Below are 19,631 nucleotides of genomic sequence, written 5' to 3' on the forward strand. Positions count from 1 at the left end.
ATGAGACTAAATTTTTTTTTTATTATCATATGATGAAAGACAAATAACTGAACAGTGCTATTATAAATTATGTGATCTTTATATGCTTAAAGAAAGGCATTCTGCATGCTTTACCTTGACAAAGCTTCTGCTGCCTTCCTGGGGAACCTTGGCTTGTGATCATAGACTAATATCCTCCTCATAGTAAGCATCACTAAATGGTGCCTTCTGGAATTACACCAGTCTAAGGAGACCTCAATGATCACAGAACAGTGATCCTACTGCCTTTACAGAATGGTGCAAGCCAGACACTTAAGAATGGAATTTCAAAGACTGAGTCAATTTAGCCCTTTGTCTCAAAGGGATTGGAGAGTCTTTTCAAAGGTTTATCTTTATGATAGTGTTGTAAATCCATAACATAGATTGAGAGAATTAGAAAAAAAAAAAAAACAAGTTAGAAAAAACAATTTATTAAGTAATATCATATAAATAACTTGTTACAAAAATCAATTTGCAAAAAGGCAAATTCACTCTGTCTGTGAGAAATTGTTGTTCAAATTGGTTTCTCATCAAATCCTTAAATTTTATTTCCCCCTGCCCCCAACCCCCCAAAAAGAAGCCAGTACAGTGAACAGGAAATAGAAGGGAGAGAGTGCACACTTTCCATCTGACAAAAACGAATTGCCCATCCACGCTGCAGAAGAGATAATCATTCCAGCATGGGTCCCTTTGCAACACAGGGAAGTTCTAGGTGTAAACCTCTTGGGTGACAAAACTGTCACCCACAAATGTCCCTCTCTGCTGAGCAATGACCAGATCCATCCAATGCTGAGGCTCCTTTGGCACAACCAGGGGATGACATCATGAGAGACTGTGTGGCTGGAGCATGCCAGCAAGTAAATCTTCCCAGGTGGAGGCATCATTTTGAATTTATGCTTGGGAGTATTTTTAATTAAAAAAAAAATCAATACCAAAAAGCATTTATTTTAAAGGGTTTAAAAAATCACAAATCACAATAGGAGTTTGCCAGATCGATTTCGCTCAGTAACACAGTTAAGATGCACATAGCATTTATTATAAGGCCTTTCTTTTAAGTTTAATTTTTCAGAGCAATGAAAGTAATCACAGAATTAAAACAGTACAGTGATTCTGAAGAGTTTTTTGTGTCAAAATCCAGAACAATTTTGTGTTTGCAGTGTTCTTTCTTTGTTGTCTTCACCTGAATGCTTAATAATTCTATAAGTTTGTATCTTTAATAAACACTAAAGTAATAGATCATAGAAAACTAAAAGCTTATAGAAAGTGTCTCCAAGTATATTTACATAAATAGTGCAGTCTCATAGGAAAAGTCAAAAGCCCATGGGAATGGAAAGGATTTCTCTATATGCTGAACTTATGCCTTATTTGTCGAATCGACGTTGTGGTAGGAGAAATTTAAACATAGCAGCTCCTTTTTTATTTGTTTCTTTTTTTTTCATTTTTTTTCAAATTTATTTTTAAAGAAAGCAAAAGATGCATGAAGAAAAAAAAGATAAGGGCAGGTTCTGTAAAAACTCCTTTGAAATACAGTAACTCTAAACACAAGATGACAGTTTTGTGGCTTTTGAGTGCCACAGGCCTGCCTTGCCTATGACTGATTACCTCCCCTCACCCCCCACGCAATTCACCTCTCTTCTTCTTAAAATGCTCAGTTCTCTGACACTTGTACTTACTGTAACCCCAGCCACAGCTTTTGGATACCTACCATTGAATTTTATGAACTGTTCAGGAAACTGTTTAGTGTATGACAAACACAGGTCTGGGCTCAACAGTGCAATATTGCAAAATGATGGGCAGGATTGAGATTGTTTCAGCTGGCTTAAATAAAACTGCTGAGGGCAGAGACTGGTATTAAAGGACTGTATTGGTGTTCTGTGTTTTTCTCTCTTCCTGGAGCAATGCATGAGTCTGTAGACATTAAATATGCTTTTGTTTCTCTTTAAGAATGGAAATGATCTCTGAGAAAAGAACTCTTTCTAAAGACTGAATCGAAAGCAAAAAATATTGCGGCTTTGACATTTATTGGACGAGGCTGCTGTTTCACAGGTGTAGATGGGTTGGAAAAATCCTGCCCTTCACAGCTTATGACATAGCTCATACTCACTGGAAGTAGCACAATGACTGTTACTTTGTCAGCTCTCATTTGATGAGGAAGCTCAGACTGCAGAGTTAATTGAAATGCAAATAGGCAGGGGGATGGCAGCATCCATTTGGGACAGTGGTCTTCTGAACCACTTCAATACTACTCACAGCCACAGGAAACATGGAGAGACCTTTCTAACAGACAGGGTGCTTGCAGAGAGTTACCTGCTCAGAATCACTGTGGGGAATTCTCTCTGCAGAAAACCACCAAGACAATTATGCTGCAGAAATTTACTTGATTTTCCTTCCGAAAGATCTACATGGAAATTGCCTGGATTCAAGCTGCTTGGTCAAAAAAGATGCCTTTCTCCCTACCCATGTAGATCTCCCTCTGGTGTGCCAGGAAATCTGAATGTGTTAGAAGTCCACTGTTGGTTCTGCTCAACTAGATAACTCTGGTTTTGAAACATGGCCAGCTTCCAGTGTTCATTATTTCCCTTCCTTTTAGTCATACTGTACCTATGTAGACACACATTTCTAGAGCCATTTCTCTCTGCTATACTTTTTCATGACTGTTCTGGTTTTTATGGTACTGCAGATGTTCAGTTTTTTGGTCTTGCGGGATTATTTTTTGTTTTGTTTTCATAACAGGGAAATGGAAAAGTTGTAACTTGTAATGTAGACTGCTACTTCCTAAAGTGGATTATTTCAAGGTTGCCTCTTCCATTCACATTTAACAGTGACAAAACACCCATCCATAGAATGAAGTAAGGCCAGAAAAATGTATCTTTCTTAGGAAATATTTAGAAAATATTGGTACAGGTGACATGTTCTTCTACTATGTATCTTTTCCAGCCCTTTATGAACAGAAATAACTGAAAAATACAGACAATTTGGTTTTCTCATGGTTAGACACAACTCCATCTATGTCAGGTTTGGGAACACATCTCAGTCCCATGATACTGCTGGCAGAGCCTTGTGCAGAGCTCTCTGCAAGTCTTTGCCTCAGCTCTCTTCCAAGCACCTGTCTACATGGAGGTGTCCTGGCACAGCTGCACTGGAGGCACGGGCTGCCACATCTCCCCATATTGGTGCTGCTGTGGGATGGAACTGGGTTTAACCTGAAGTAGTTCTCCTGGGGTAAAAAACCCCCAGCAAACACAAAGCAAAAACAACTCCCCACCAGTTTTCTGGGGTAAAGTGACTTCTGTTGGGAGTTGAGATGAAATAGTTACTGTAGAAACCTTATTCCATTTCAAGTGTAGAGATGTTACTGTTCTGCACCAGCATGGCTGGCATGGACTCCCAGGTCCCTGTTTCATGTTGACTCCACAGAATTCCTTGGCATCTTTTAATATGTTTCCTGCTGTTAGGCCAGATGTTTTCCCAAATTAAAACCCAACTGCATTTTTATCTCTCTACCTGGCTTAGCTAAACTGCCTAATAATATTTCTTCTTCTGAAAAAGGCGTGGTTGTAAGAAGAGCAGGCTTAAAACAGCCTTGAAAGCCACTTCATAGCCCATAGTCCAACACTTTATCTACAAATGACAATTGTAGCACTGTGTGAAAGCATTGTTAAATACTCATTTCTATCATCTAGCACGCCACCATGCAACAAAGTGCAAAGAAATACTACTGCAAAGGTTTGTATTCACTGCAATATGGCACTTTCAATATTTAATACGCAGTAATGATTTTATAAATTGCACTTTGTGGTACTGCCAAGCAAGAAGAACAGAAAGAATTGAACTCTCCTTGCTGTGTGAGAGGTGCTAAATCTGTTTAATTTGCAGGAAAAAATAGACCTTAAAATGCATAAATGATAATTTGGATGCAAGTTTGTCTCAGATTTTCTTAGAAGAATGCATTTGCTATTCAGGCACCATATTTGTGGTGACATAACATAATTTTATATATATAATATATTTACATAACAGGCACGAGTAGCCACTCTCTATTATTTACTGTGTCACTCAATGGACAACATAAAACCATCTTTGAATTAAAAGGAAAAAAACCTAAACCAACCCAAAACTTGTGTTTGGACTGCTACTAACAATCACTAAATCAGACAAAATCACTGTACAAACATAGGAAAATAGTTACAAGGAGTTCAGTGATCCTCCTGACTCGTTACCCCACCCCAAGAAGTGACTAATGCAGGCTGACTTGCAGGGGGGCCCAGCCCCTTCAGGGTACCAGGGCTGTCTTCAGCCAAGTGCCGCTGATTCCCTCTTCCCAGTCAGCTGGGGGTGGCTCGAAGGGCCGAATACCTGAGTGGCTTCACTGCCACCTCTGTTTCCTACGGGCTTAAGGAGGGGAAGGGACAGCTCATCCAGCTGGATTCTGAGCTTGAGGCTATTTGCTGGAGGCAACCCCAGAGCGAAGGGTGAGAGAGGCCTGTGTTAGGAAGTCACTGGGAGAGCCCCTGGACGGATATGCTGGCCCCACTGACTGTGTGAGGGGAGCAGCCTGAAGTGAGGGACCTGTGGCAGGTGGTGCTGAGCATCTGCTGCTCCTCCACATATCTGAAATCCAGATGGTCTCTCCTGTCTGCCAGAGCCAGCTTTGGACAGATTGCTTCCTAGAAGTTCTGATTTCAAGGAATCCATGAAGAGCTAGGCTTTTATCATCTTAAATTACTTAGGGGCCCTCAGGAGGACATAATAAAGCTCTAACCATGCCATTGCCATTATGATGGGTGCAACAGCTCAGCCCCCCACTAAGTGATGGAGTTGGGAACCACACTCTGTTCAACTTAAACACTCTGAGAGGCCTCCAACAGGGATGCCGAGGGCTCTGGACCCTTGGAAACCCTGGGCTCCTCTGCTCTGGAAGCATCCAATCTATAATGCTGGGCATCTGCAAGCCAGTAGCTTCTGTGCCCTACACCTACAGGCGTGCAGTGCTCCTCCCTGTGAATGAGTCCTTTCCTGCCAAGCCAGGGCCACAGTATGGCTGGCTCATCCTCTTTCCTCTGAGCTGGTCCACAAAACCTAAAATTCTGTCATTGTGGTTGTAAAAGTCTAATACCTGGGACTCTTACAGCTCTCTTTAACTCACTAGGAGTAATGAATTCCAGGGACTAATTTTTAATTCCTTTTAGTTTTCTGTTCATTAACTTTTTTCTCATCTCTCTTTATTTCTGGAGTAAATTGGAGCTGTTTAATTTTCAAAATGATTTACTTAAAATTTGGGGGAGGAGGAAAATAGATCCATTCCTGTAATGCTGCTACTAAATACTGTTTCATGAAATAAATGAGAATAGTTACACGTGAAGTATTTAAAAAAAAAAAAAAAATCCTTCTTTCCTTGGCACAGTCCCATGGGCTGGTTCCCTACTTTGGGACACAGGGTGGCATTTAACTACATGTTTGACAAACCAACTGAAATACTGAGTGGTGTGCAAGCTATAAAGAAAACTGTTTTGGCCCAAGATTATGGCATTTTTCCCCACTCCACGCCTGGACAAAAATTACTTAGCTTGGCAAAGCAGATAAACACACACAGAGAAACTTGTGGTTAAAATTTTACCATTTGGTGAAGTCTTTAACAACCCTGGCTGAGTAGTTTATTTTAAAAAATGAGTGATAATTATAAACCCTACTTTTCAAGCTGCTGGAATGACCATTAATTCTCACTTATTTGTTCATTCAGGACTCGAGTCTGGAAGAAAAAAAAAGGAAAAAACTACCCGAAAGCATGGAAAGTTACTTCCTCTGGCAGACTGCCAGTGTTTTCCATTTCTAAAGCATTTTCCAAATGACTTATATAGTTCTTGCAACATTCTGATGAGGTAGGCATTATTTCCCCATTTTATAGATAGCAAAACTGGGCAGAGAGTCAGTTAGGAACCCACCCTGGACATCCAGGCAGGGAAGGTCAGGACAAAAAAAACCACTTTCCTCCTCAGCAGTTGCTCCTTTTGCCCCAGAGGGTGGCAGTCACCTTTAGGCCACTCCTCCCCACCTGCACATGAGAACAGGCAGGAGTATGAACACCCTGACGCCAAGCTCCCCAGGACAGTGGCCATCACTGATGTGCAGGTGGGGGCTGACTGAGGAAGTGCAAACAACAGCACAGTTATGATCTGTTCCTTCCTCCAAGTCATGACCTAATCTGGAGCTGGATTTGATGACTTTCCCTGTATCGCAAAGCAAGCCTGTGTTAGAACTGGGAAACCATCTAAGAATTAGGTATTGGGGCTACTGACCACACACACGTGCACACACACACATCTCTCCAGCGATGCTAGGTCCAATGAATATATACACAGCAGTCAATGAACTATATATATGTGTGTGTTAGTATGATTCAGTGCAATGGGGCAATGGTGAGTTCTAGAGAAACACTCAGGTTTAAATGACCATTAAGCCTCTCTACCCTCCTCATGAGTAAAATGCGTGTTTGATGTTCTTTTCTCAGCTTACTCTACTCGTATAATAAACCTTCATTCCATCACCACTACTTTTGACTATAATACATAGGGTAAACTAGGGTACCTCATTACATTGGGATGTGCAATACACAGTCGACAGAGCAGTCGTCTGAGCTGAATAGTCTGAATACAAGTAAAAAGCAAGTGAGCTTAAACAGTAATATACTCCAATTTACAATATAAGCAGAACAAGTAAAAATATTGCTCCCCATCTGATCTTTTTTTTCCCTCCACTACTGCTGTGCCTGTAAGATTGGCTTAGTAAACTGGATGCACTCAAAAAAATAAGGATTTTGCCTCTTGGAAGCTCATAAAATGATACTAGAAAAAGTTTTCTGATGGCTAACCCACACAGACTGCAGTCATTAGACAATTCAAATGGATAGAATAGAGAACCCTTTCACACAGCTGTGGAGAAACAGAAAGAAATAGCCACTTCACATATCCCAGTGCTGTTTCTGGGAATGAGGAAGAGAAAAAAAAAAAGAGAAAGAAAAAAAGAAGACAACATATTAAGAGTCTTTGTCACTGTCCATGGAGCCATACATATCTGCCAGCTTTTTAAACCGAGGTCCCCAGTCACTGAGGTAATCGTAGTCCTGATCTCCGTCCGTAGTCACCGACTCCAAGGAGCTGAGGGACTCGGCCACAGAACCATTACCTTCGTACGCGTAGGTTGCTAACGAGTCATACGGGGGTGCTGTTGGATCTGTATCATTTTCCTTTAGCCGCTGGTTAATGAAATCTCTGACATCCGTGTTATCCCGCGCTGTTGCAGTCCGCCGTGGCATAAAAAGTGTTTCCGGCACAATGTCTCTGCGTAATTTATTGTCATCTATGGCTTCGGGATTCCTCAGCGTGCCAATATCAAACGCCTGCGTGTCTTCCTCTCCACCACCTTCATCGTTGTAACTGACAATGTTGTCTCTGATGTCTTCTTTGGAAATTATCAAAGGCTCTTTTTTCCGCTGCCGTCTCAGTGCTGCAAACAGCACCACGGTAACTACAAACAAAAACAACAGCGGAAGAGAAAGGGAAAGCAGGTTAATCCCCAGCTCCACTAAAGCCCAGAAGAAATGCTGCGCCTCTGCTTGAATTTGAAGTTTCAGAGGATGTTTTGCAAAACTGAAGATGTGCATGTCAGATTTTCAGGCTGCGCTTGCTGTGCTTGTGAGTTCCTTGGGAGATGAAATGGCATGGATGCACAGAAGAAAGGGGGTGTCAAGCTTGCAGGAAGCCAAGCAGAATGTCTTTTTGCCAGTAGGCACTTTGTTACCCAGAGCCATATACTAATTCTGTCACCTTGAGAGCAGAACTAGTTTAATGAGAGTTAGGAAGGAAGAACCACCTTCTCCACAATAAATAACACCAGATGTTATTTAGGTTGAACCCCTTGGACAATATGCAACTTCTGCCATGGACAAGGATGGTATCTACTGAGCTTAGCAAAGCTGAATTTCAAGATAACTAAATCTATCCTCTTCTGGAAAAAAAGCTTGGAATATGGAGTGGATTTTCAGCTAGCACAAAGTCTGAGTTTTATTAACTTCCCTGGAATGCTTTTACAATGTACATCACCTTAAAAAGTACACAAATTAAATCATGGGCTGATGAGATATGATAAAGTTATTTTTTATTCTGACAAAAGCAGATTTCTAAAACATATTTTATGTCCTTTGTTTTAAAGTGTGCGTGTTCATACACATATTTTTCATTTATTTGGAGGGGAGGAGATCTTTCCATGACTCCAATCCGAATTTTAATATTTTTACTCAATAATGATTCTCATTACTGATGGAAAAGTGGACACAGAGGGAGGAAAGGGATATGGACAACACTTTCCTACAGAAGCTAATTTCAGATTTCTTAGCTGAATACTACATTAAGATGTAAATGGCTGAATATTGACAAATGAATAGCAACAAGGAACAGGGATGTATTTCTGCTGTCATTATTGCTTTGGTAGTCTGAGGTCTGCAATGCCCAGCATTTCAGCTCTGTCATGCAAACTCCAAGGAAAGACACATCTTGCTGTCTTTACAGTTTTTTCACAGCAAAGCAAAGCAGAAATGCCTAAACTCATTGATGTGAGATGATAAGGTGGATCAAAATGATCTTTCATGTCAGCTTTGTTTCTAAAATGGCGTGTGAGTCAAAGCACAGTAACTGTTAAAGAATTTTTTTTCAGTCCCTTCCTCCGTTGTAACCTTTTAAGGCCAATGGCAAGGACTAAGGGTGTCCCCAACACAAAACTTTACTCCATTGAACCTGATCATTCTTAACTTCCTTTGACAGACAAATTCTGGTGGGCTTTTTTCTTTTGGTCAGGGGGGTGGTTGGGTTTTTTTTGTTTGTTTGTTTTGGTTCAGTTTTTTGGGGTTTTTTGTTTGATTTGATTGGTTGTTTTTTTTAATAATGAGCTCCCCTGTGGGACTGCTTAGAGCAAAACACTGTCTGTAGCTGAGCCCAGGTACCTTGTAGGTTGACTATGGAAGGTCACCAAGAAGAAAGGATAAAGTAGGAAAATGCTGTGTCTTACCACAGGAATACTGCGAATAAGGAAGAACATCTGTCAATATGAGCTGAAAGGAAATAGATAGTGAAGTTGAAGGATTAGGAGAGGTGGTTCAGATGGCATTAGAATCTCAGCCTAATGATGAGGATTTACTTATGGTGTCACAGAAGGGTCCTAATCTGAGCGATGCTTCTTCGTGCTGCTGTGCAAAAATGCAGTAAGAGACAATTGTCTTCCTCAAGATCAAAAAGCTGTGGCGCTGTGTGGAAGGACTGGTGAAAGGTGTGTATGAAAGAAGAGAGGTAGCTGGAGAACATTTTGGAGAACTTGAAAAACCCAGTGTCAGTTTGGAATGGGCTTCTGGAACAGTGACTGGCAGAATGGTCTGATAAAGCACAGGAATGACAGATTTTACAGCAAAGAGTTGCTGAAGTATCTCATTCCAAAAACAGTGTTACACAGAACATGCAAGGATGAGACTTTGATAATTACATCACGTCTGATATGTGGATTTTACTGTTTCGTGCTGAACTTGCAGGAAAAAGACCCTACCATAAGCTACATGTTGAAGTTCATCACCTTTATTTGCATGTCTGTGTTCAGCATATCTGAAGCCTCCTGATAAGATGCTAAACTTACTCAAACTGCATATAAATCTAGCAATTTACAGGCAATTTTTGTTGCTGCTAAACTTTGAGTTGTGGTTCAGGTCTGCCCAGAGTATTGTTTTTCACTCAGTAGTGGTTGCACATTCAAACCCTGCAACCAACCTGAAAATAGAAAATTATATAGTTGAGTTAATTGAAAATCTGCTTATGGTGCATGGTGGCATGAGCAGTAATTGACATAAAGTGCTGCTTAGCACACAGAATCAATTATTTTCGATTGACATAAAACAGGAAATCGTTTAATGTCAGATTGGTATTAATGAGCACAGTTTTACTAACGAGTGCAAGACTACCTGCAGCATTACATTACTTTTTCTGGTAAGGAACTTAATACAAAGTGAGCTCAGCCCTTAGGGGCAACGATACCATGTTTTGAAAAATGAATTTAATGGTGAATTAAAGATCAGATTGTTATTGTGGGAATCTTTTCTGAAAATGGGATAGTGCTCATTAGAGGAAGTCATGACTATACTGTTAAAAGTCTGAGAACCACAACATCATCTTTGACTCATTACTGGATAGGGAAATTTTGTTAAAAGTAAAGATCAGGATGACTCTGCAATGGTGATAAGCATGTCCAAGGAAGATAGGAGTATGGTAAAAAGTAGAATCATGAAGGGAATCATCTTCCCTGCCTGACTCTACTGCTGTAAAATTGCTCCGACTCCCTTCTTTCCTCCAAGCATCCTAATAACAACTCCCAGAGAACAGCCTACGTTGTATTGTACAGTTGTCCCCAGATGAACAGGTACAGCTAATGGCCGAGTGACCAACTATCTCTGTTTGCAGTACAAGAGGGGTGGAACCTGAGAGGAATGTGAGAGATGGTGCAAAGTGTCCTTATTTTTATATATATTAAAAAAAAAAGTTGACCACCTGTAAGTGCTGTAGCCAGAGCTCTGCACATCCTCCACACTCAGGATCCAACCTCTTTCTAATCACAGGTGGGTGAAATGGAGGACCCTGCAGCGTTTGAGAGAGTCCTTCAGTATCATTCAGCATCCTTTTCCAACAGAACAGAAGCACTGAGACTTGTTTCTCCTCAGTTTAGAAATGGGAAGTTAATTCTTCAAAACTAAGTTATCTGCCCTCCTTCTGTGGTCAACAGAAAGGGATGGACACCTGCAGAGGGTTATGAGTAATGTGTCTGGTCCTCCTTAGATACCAATAAGAGATGGGATGAATGTCTCTCTACAGGTGTTTCTTTCCATTGACCAGAGGGTGGAGCCCAGCTGTCTCCTCTTCCTCATATATCGCTAACTTTTATATAACTAAGGTTAGGTAGGTTGTGCCCTACACACCCCATCTGTAGCAGCCCTCAGAGGAAATACAATAAAATATGTACAGGATGAAACAACAGTGTCTTTACTTTGCCTTTGTCCTAGTCTTGGAATAATCATTGTAGCAATGCAAAATAACCACAAAAGGAACAAAAAGTCCCTGAACTACTTACCAAGTAATATAATGATGCAGAGAAGAATGGCAATAAGAGCCCCAGTGCTAAGACCAGTAGGATGAATCAAGGCTTCTGCATTACAGGACAGCATCTTCCCTCGATGGTCACATGCACACACTCGAATAGTCACCGTTTCAGTGCTGCTCTGGATGGGGTAATCATTGTCTGATATCACCACTGGCAAGAAGTAGGTACTTGTTTCATGCCGGTTATATCTGGTTTTTCGGGTGAAAATCCCTGCTGTGTTGTCTGGAAACATAAAGCATGCATTAAGACTTCATCTGAAGACTGAAAACAAGGATAAGATAATAAAGAAAAGTCTTCCTAGAAATTCACCTCTGTTGTCCTGTAGTGTAAAGTTTGAGCTGCTGGCTGCCTCGGGAGCTAAGGAGAATGAAAACTGATGTCCATTGTAAGAGTCATCTTTATCAACAGCACTTAATGTTTGTATCAGCTGAAACAATAAGAACAAAATTATCTCCTAAGTCAGTGAATTTTATGTTTATTTATGTACTCTAAAAAAATCTTGTAAAAGCAATCTTTTGTATTTTTTTTTTCCTTCTGCTTCCAGGCGGATGATGTTGCTATAATGAGCTAAAGAAAAGTGATCCACATGCTGCTGATGCTGTTTAGGATCACCATACTATCACCATGCTATACCAGGTGAGTAACATAAGGAATTTGAAAGCTGGCAGGAAAATCATGTTGATTTCAACAGAAGGCTTGTGTTAATGCCACTCCAGATCGGCAGGAAACCTTTGCATGTGACAAGCAATGGAGATGAAAGGTGAGACAGTCCAGGATGACTTTATATTTGTCTACCCAAATCTCATGTCACAGAAATAGTTTGGCTGAATCTTCCAAATTATCTGCTGCTTTGAACTACTTCACAACAGGAGTGGTAGACTGAGAGTTATCTAGCAGGAAAATAGTTGTATCACAGACAGGACCTGTAACACTTATAGACCTGAAATTGTTTCTGAAGGAGACAGTGGAGGTGCCTGAATAAAGCAGAGGATGAAATAATGAAAATGAATCAGGGGTAACAAGGTGCAGTACAGAAAATAACATTCAAAAACATACTATCATGTTAGCTGGAAGAATACTAAGTGAAATAGATACTGTGCAGCCGCTGTTTAATTTTGCAATTAAGTTTGATGCAATGCAAAGTGCACCTCTTGATGAGGTAATGCAAGAGTAGTAGCAAAATTCATTTCATTTGGAATATTTTCTTAGTACAAGCAGAAAACACACCTGTTCTGCCTTTGCGTTTTCACAGACGAAGGTCTCATAAAACATGGCAAACTCTGGAGCGTTGTCATTTACATCCAAAACCTTAATGAACACTGGGACACGGCTGCTTTGTTTTGGGTTGTCTGAAATGACAAAACCAGAATGGAGATTTTATTTAGCCCAGTTACTGACTCAGTGCAATGGAAGAAAAGGACAGACTTGGAGGCTCGTTGCCTTAATTCTTCTCACTCAGAGCACTTCACTTACATTCTGTTTATTTCTGGTGAATGTGTTATGGGATGAATGTAGTATCATTACTCTAATTCTGCATAAACTATAGAGTTAAGATAGATTAGGAGTCCAGGATTTACAAATTCCTTTGACCATTCCAAGTGTGATTATGAATGTATGTGTGATATATGTAAATATAATACTGGAACTAAATTAGATCTATTTATTAGCCTGACTGATACTGTTTAGTAGCAGTGAAGTATCTAGAACATATTCCCTTCCTTAGCTCTCAAACAGGAACACTGAAGAGTCATGAGGATGAGATTGAGTGGGTTTTTTCTTCTCCAGTTGTTAAATGTAATACTCGGTGCTGTACAAATCTTGTGGCACAGTTCCTTAAGATACCATGATTATCATTATGTTATAGAAATAGTAATTGCAGCTGTGATCACAGATGCTTTCTAACCTGTTGTGAATTGTTTTGCCTGGTGTTCTAGGGTAAATACCAAAGTGTATCAGCTGAGAAACATAAGCACTATATAAAACCTGCAAATCCCCCTATGTAAACAATATTTTTTTCCCTGTAAGGACTGCATAGTGCCAAGACGTTGAACTTGACAAGGATATTCCTGAGCATAGAATACTAATGAAAATACTGTCATCGTTCTGGATGAAAATGAAAACATCTGGAAATGCACCATACTGTATAGGCCCTTCCTTTTCCTGTTGGGAGGAGACAGACCTTAGTCAAAAAGATACACAGAATAAGGAAGAAAAGCAGTGGCAGCAACCCTGCCTAGAGCCAGGCATGGTGAAATAGGCAAGATTCTGAGTCAAAAAGTCACCCCGTAACAACCACTGACTCCTAAAAGATCGGTACAAGATCTGGTCCCAAACAAATTTTTCATCACTAATCAAAAGAAACCCAAGAGACATCGCCATTGATCTGTCTCCTTAGTGCTCCGTATCACACAATATCCACCTAGGAGTATGTGGGTATGGGAATGTCAGAGAGTGAAATCTGAGTGAAAGAGTGTGATTGAAATAAGTTTCATTTAAAATAAACACCTTCACCTCTCTTATATGAGGGCTCACACTGAATTTTCCTATGTTGATTTCCTACCCATGTTAATATAGTTTATTAATGCATTTTAACCTATCATTCAAGTGAAAAAATAGTGCAATAAAATATAGTGGATCTAAGACTCTATATTCCTCTGCAAGCATTCATTATAGTAGCTGGTTGGTTTTATTATTATATTTATTCATTATAGTAGCTTCTATTTATTCATTATAGTAGCTTGTTGACTTTAATAAAAGTCCTATTAATGTGTTTATCATCCTTTTATAAATGTGAAAATGCCTTCTCCAAAATTGGCACTGCTTATTTGTATTACAGAGCTCAGTAATTTGGACAAAATATTGTGCTTTAAGGCTCCACAGTACCACTGAAGTTAATATGATTCCATTAGGCATAAACCTCTAATATGAGCCATTGGGCTAAATTCATTCAATGTATAAAATAACAGTTTATGTATAATACAGACTAGGCTGAATTCTGTGCTAAAACACATCAATAAAAGAATTTTTATAACAGGTAGAAATCAAAGGCACTCATTTGAAGTCACAGGACTATTGGCAAGGCTATTTTGTAGGGCATACTTTTCTAACAAATACATTCAAATATATTCACAAACATGTTTCTTCTCCTCCCAAGAAGGAGAATTGTTTTCTTTCCCGCTTTTTAAACCTAAACCTACATATTTTCATTTTACTTCTAGGTGCTTAAGGTTCTCACAATTTAAAATCATACTGTAATAAACAGAGGCTTCATATAAACTCTAGGCTCTTCGAATGTATGCCTCTTCTCTGGTTTAATGGAAATTAATATACATCTTCAAGTCTTTTCTTTTTGATATATTATGTCATCATCTTTCAAGTTATTTGTGCAAATTAATTTATGTAGGTTCATTTGTTTGCATTATCCTTTAATTAATGCTGGGGTCCATCTCCATTGACTCAACAAACAGCTTAAATTTATTTCTCTCTATAGGGATATGTTTTCTGCTGAGCCAGCAACCAAAATGTTAAAGTGGGGTTTTTTTTCAGAATACAGCCTCAAAGTCCTGCCAGTGTTTGACTTGCCCCTAAGTGTTAAGTAATAAATATTTAAAAACACTCTGGGAATTGTCTCTGGTAAATCAGCTGTAATTCTGCAGCTGTGACTCACTAGACCTGTGTCCCCAGTTTTAATGCCAGTTTGCTGTCTGACTGTGGCAGATGTACTGACCCTGTGTTTCACCAACTATTTATTTGCAGCAGCCACAGCATGACTGATTCTCTGGGCTGCTGAGCAATTGCAGCTCATACTGGTGAAAAAGGAGAACGTTTAGAAATGGAGCAATCTAAACTTACTGACAATTCTAGACAAAGGCAAAACAACTTCTGTATCTTTTTTTTTTTTTTTTTACTATAAAACGAAATCAAGAGCAGTCATCACTGGAAGGTGTTTCTCTTTATGCCTTTATAATTTTTTTTTTTTCCTATATCAAAGAGAACACATTTGAAGGCATATCCTGCCTGTAACCTGACTGGGTATTTCTTTTAGATTACTTCAGTGAAATATACTTGGAGCTTGGTGAGATAATGTCACTGAGAGTAATAAGTGATTCTATGGAATTTAGTGCAATGGGACTTTAAGTAGCCTTGCTAGAAATTTCTGGGTTTAGCCAGGAACAATAAGCAGTGGTACTTTCCAGTCTAGTCCCTTGAGACTAAAATTAGTGAAGTGTCCTGGATCAGAACAGTAACTACACTTCAACCAAAAAAATTGCCTTTGGAAGACATCTACCCTAGCTAGGACAAATTTTGTCTAGGCTTAGTAAAGCACACCCTGGGAAGCAGCCTGAAAGGATTCTGACTAAAGAGAAATGGTAATTAAGACAGAAGCCTGTGTCAGGCACAAGAGGCTAAGCTGAGAGGGTTTGGTGCAGTAGAAGGTCTGTGCTTATGGGAGAAACCAAATGAGAACTTCCTATAGATGCTAAGCTGGATTTCAGACAGAATACAGTCTTCTGTACTGCAAGTTATTTCAGCCCAGCTGGGGTCAATGCAAGTGTTCTTGCTATTCCCAATGCTAAATGTTCTTGCTATTCTTTCATTTTTAGGCATTTATTTTTCCCTCCTGCTCTACCCAGGAGCTGCCTATAATGTACAATTTTTGACCCTAGAACCCTCCTTCAAGAACTTCATAGAAACACAACCATGTGACTAACATTCAGTGTTTGGTGTGCTGAAATCCTGTACCTAGCATTAAAAGGTGCAAACTTTCATGGGAGGGAGAAAACTATTAATGTCCTGTCATTCCTATAGGCTCATACCCACTACTCCACCATACAACCCCATTTACTTGCCTCAGTAGCATTGTTTTACGCTGGTTTTCAGTTTTAAAGAAGACTTACACAATAAAGAAAGTTGAGTTCTTTACACTCTTCTCACTGTCAAGCAGGTAATTGAGCCATATACAAATACAACTAAAGAGCTTACGTTGTCTCAGAAAAATCAAAAGCTTTTTAGCCTCTGAGGTGCAGAGAGACATTGTGACACTCAACAGAACTGGTGTTTATTTTAAAACTTATCTACCATTCCACCATAAACACAGGTACGGCGACTCTGCAAAAGCAAATAGAATTGCATTCCCTGCTATTTGAGCATGTGATGTACTTACAGATAATGTATTAAAACAAAGTGGATTGTTTATTAAGGCCATCTCAAATACATGCCCTTATCTTAGATCCCTGGCATTTCGACTTCTAAAATCAACAGGTCTAGGATTATCACAAGATTACTACTCTGGAACAATCCTAAACTAAGTGACAGACTGATTTGTAACTACACCTTGTAATCTCAAAGGATGCACACAAAGTAAAAAATGGAGATGCATAAAACTGATTAAGATCTGGGCACCTAGCTCAGCCCAGACACCTTAGCCTTATTTGACAACATCCAGTCTGAATGAGATTGAATTCAGCCAAGGAATGCAGTTTGGCTTTAAACCATCTGTTTTGCTGCATGTCAGTTTCAAAACTCAGCAACCATGTTCGAAATTTGAAGTGGCTATAACTGATCAGAGAACACAGAACTGTCACATTTTCTCCCTTCTAAGTCACCTCTTCATGAACTGTGTCCCTAATAAACACAAAACTGCAGATGACCTCTTGCAGAGTTACTGCTTCTTCATTAGTATTGAGTGGGCTATCCATAAACCTGACATGTGTCCAGCTGTGCTTTCCACACACTCAGCTAGAAGGCTAAATTCATTACATCAGGGACAGGAGTCGTATTTAGGTTTAACTTACTGATCTCTGCTGCTATTACTGTAATGTTGTGCCACAGCAGCGTTTCCCGGTCAAGGGGTTTTGAAGTGAATATCGAACCATTTCCTGAATTGATGTTGAATACTCTGTCCATATCAGTGTGACGATCTACAGAGTACCTGCAAACACAGAGACAGGGGTTAGAGGCATGCTTTCCTTTCAATGTCTATGTTCTAAAACCATTTTCTAAGACTAGACATCAAACAGCGAGTAAATGGGGTTTCCTTTTGTTTTCAGCACAGGCTTCAGAGTCTTTATGTATTCACACAAAGAGCTAGTTCTGAGCTACTGGATAATGACACATTGGAGGTTTGATTTAGAAGGTGGAGTATTGTCACTGAATAAATGAATTGCTGCAGAATTTACATACCTCTGAGAATCATCAAAGCTTTGTTTTTAGTGAAAAATGTGAAGTCTGTGTCCTGAAAGATACGAAGTTTATTTTAAGGCTGAGTTGGCTTTTCCTTTATAAAGCCTTCTTTTTATGGTTTGATATCTCAACTGTTCCAAATAATTTCTGATATAAAATTTGACAGCTGGGGTGCATTTGTACCTTTCACTTCCCAGCATTTAAAAAGGCTGCCCGCCCAAACCAAGTCAGCACGGAACAGGGATTCATTATTCCATGGTACATATCACACAAAGGTTTGTTGTAACTCATTAAAACTAACATTCTCAGCCCTGCTTGATGGTATCTGTATGTGAAAATGAATGCTAACAAGCTCTGGATGAGCTCAGAGTTTAAATACAGATTCAAATTTTCAATCTGATCTTTTGCTTTTTCCCCTGAACTAAATCCAAGTTTAAAAGTAGAACTCTCCAGTTCCCGGGAGAGGGTGCTACCACCTTGATCCAAATGCTGTGACTTGGTTTCATCTCTCCTGAAGGGAAAATTCTTGCATAAATTATGGAACTTTTGACAGAAATATGTCTCTGATGTTGCCAAAGCAAGAATGCAATTGCGTTATTCTGCTCTTGTTTCCAGCCCAACTGTGTGCTCACGTACAATCCAGGACAGATCCTTAGGAAGCCCAGTGTGCTCCCTTGCTCTCCTTGCAGGCCACGTCAATGGAGACAAGGCAGCTACTGCTGTGCCTTGTGTCCAAACAAGGGTAAAGATAATGGCTGAGCTGGTAAGCAGTCAGATGAAAACTGGGCCAGGAGAATGACTGGCAGAGTTTACTGCCACTACAGAATTCAGGGGAACTCAGAGGCTGAAGAAAAATTTCTCTCCCCTGCTCTGCCCTAGAAGCAGCTGCAAGACATGTCCTTTATTCTGCACAGCCTTCCTAGTGCTTGTGCAGTGTCTCTTAAATTCTGAGAAAGATCTTGCAGGAAAGAAGAAGGGAACAGAAGAAACCAGCTGAACTGTGATTCTGACAAGTTTTAAAACTAACTTGCTAATTATCTTCTGATTTTTTTTCCTTCTTTGCAAATAAAAAAGTGGGATATAATGCCTACAGCAAATTAGACTTATTAGGTCTTAAAATAAGAATTTACGTGTAGCCTACTTTTCAAAACAAAACAATGGCAAGTATTAGTTATTTGTACTAAACTGTTTTCCTTCTTCCATGTTAAATTCCTAGGGAAGCACCCAAATGACATTCAAAGGTACTAGCACAAAAAGCTAACATTTTTTGGTAGGACTTGCATAGGCATAGCTTGCTAGGTCTTCAGGAGTCCAGATTTAGTTTTCATTCATTGCTGTCACTTCACTGACAGTACTGCAATTTTGGCTGCAGAAGTCAGCTGTGGTGTCCCTAACTTAGTTCCTTTATGCAGCAGTGTGACATTACCATCAGCTTGAAAAGTGTTGCTTTGTCCAAATCTAAATACCAGGTGTGAATCTGTTGACTTGGCTGAAATGTTTAATGGGAACAAGTTTATACCAACTGGTCTGACTCTTTTATATATTGACAAAGTAAGTATTTGGTATGGTAAACATTTCATTTTAACTTTCATTCATTCAGGCTTTTATATGATATTATGTTGGTATCTTCTGAATTCAATTATTTTCAGATATTCTGTAGCTCATTTCCATATCTTTCAGCTGTAATACTTTGGCATTTCCATTTTGCAGTTAAATCTAGATTCTGTATTCTTCTTTGAAATGAAATATCAGGATTTTCCATAGATTAGCTGTTCCTGCTAACTGTAATTCTATGTTTCAGACTCTTATTCAGCAAGACATTTAAATAAGCAACTAGCTTTAGGCATGAGTTGTCTGTTCATTGGGGGTTTTTTCTTCAATTTTACTTTCACTCCAGCTTCATATTTTGAATGGACTTAAAATATCTCACTGTCTTAGCACATTTTAATGCCTTGGTGTATTGCAATCACTATCTTTGTAAGATTTCCCAAATTCAATCTCTGGTACAGTATCTGGAAGGGGGAAAAAAAAAAAAAAGTTCTGGACTTTTTCTAAGATTACCAGGGTTGTAACATTGAAGACTTTTTCTTCAAGATATTACAAATTTTAAAGTATTTGTAAAGCCGTATGTATATTCAGTCATTTGTACAGCGGAAACTCCAACTCATAAAAATAAAACCAGCAGAGACAGTTTCTTAATGGAATGTTAATTTTATTTCTTCATATCCCAAGGAAAATACATA

General features: G+C 39.4%; 1 protein-coding gene across 1 annotated transcript in view; it reads right to left on the reverse strand.

The window, feature by feature from the left end:
- Positions 1-7,051: 7,051 nt before the first annotated feature.
- The window catches only part of LOC309580450 (cadherin-6), a gene marked incomplete at both ends in the record, with an annotated part of 44,855 nt that continues 32,275 nt past the window's right edge, over positions 7,052-19,631 (reverse strand). Inside the window, 5 exons of the mRNA XM_082294435.1 lie at positions 7,052-7,542; positions 11,176-11,427; positions 11,515-11,632; positions 12,433-12,554; positions 17,001-17,137. Coding sequence (XP_082150561.1) covers positions 7,052-7,542; positions 11,176-11,427; positions 11,515-11,632; positions 12,433-12,554; positions 17,001-17,137 — 1,120 coding nt within the window. The remainder of the gene's footprint in view (positions 7,543-11,175; positions 11,428-11,514; positions 11,633-12,432; positions 12,555-17,000; positions 17,138-19,631) is intronic.

This window comes from Coloeus monedula (genome assembly GCF_965178545.1).
Source record: "Coloeus monedula genome assembly, chromosome: 1".
NCBI lineage: Eukaryota > Metazoa > Chordata > Aves > Passeriformes > Corvidae > Coloeus > Coloeus monedula.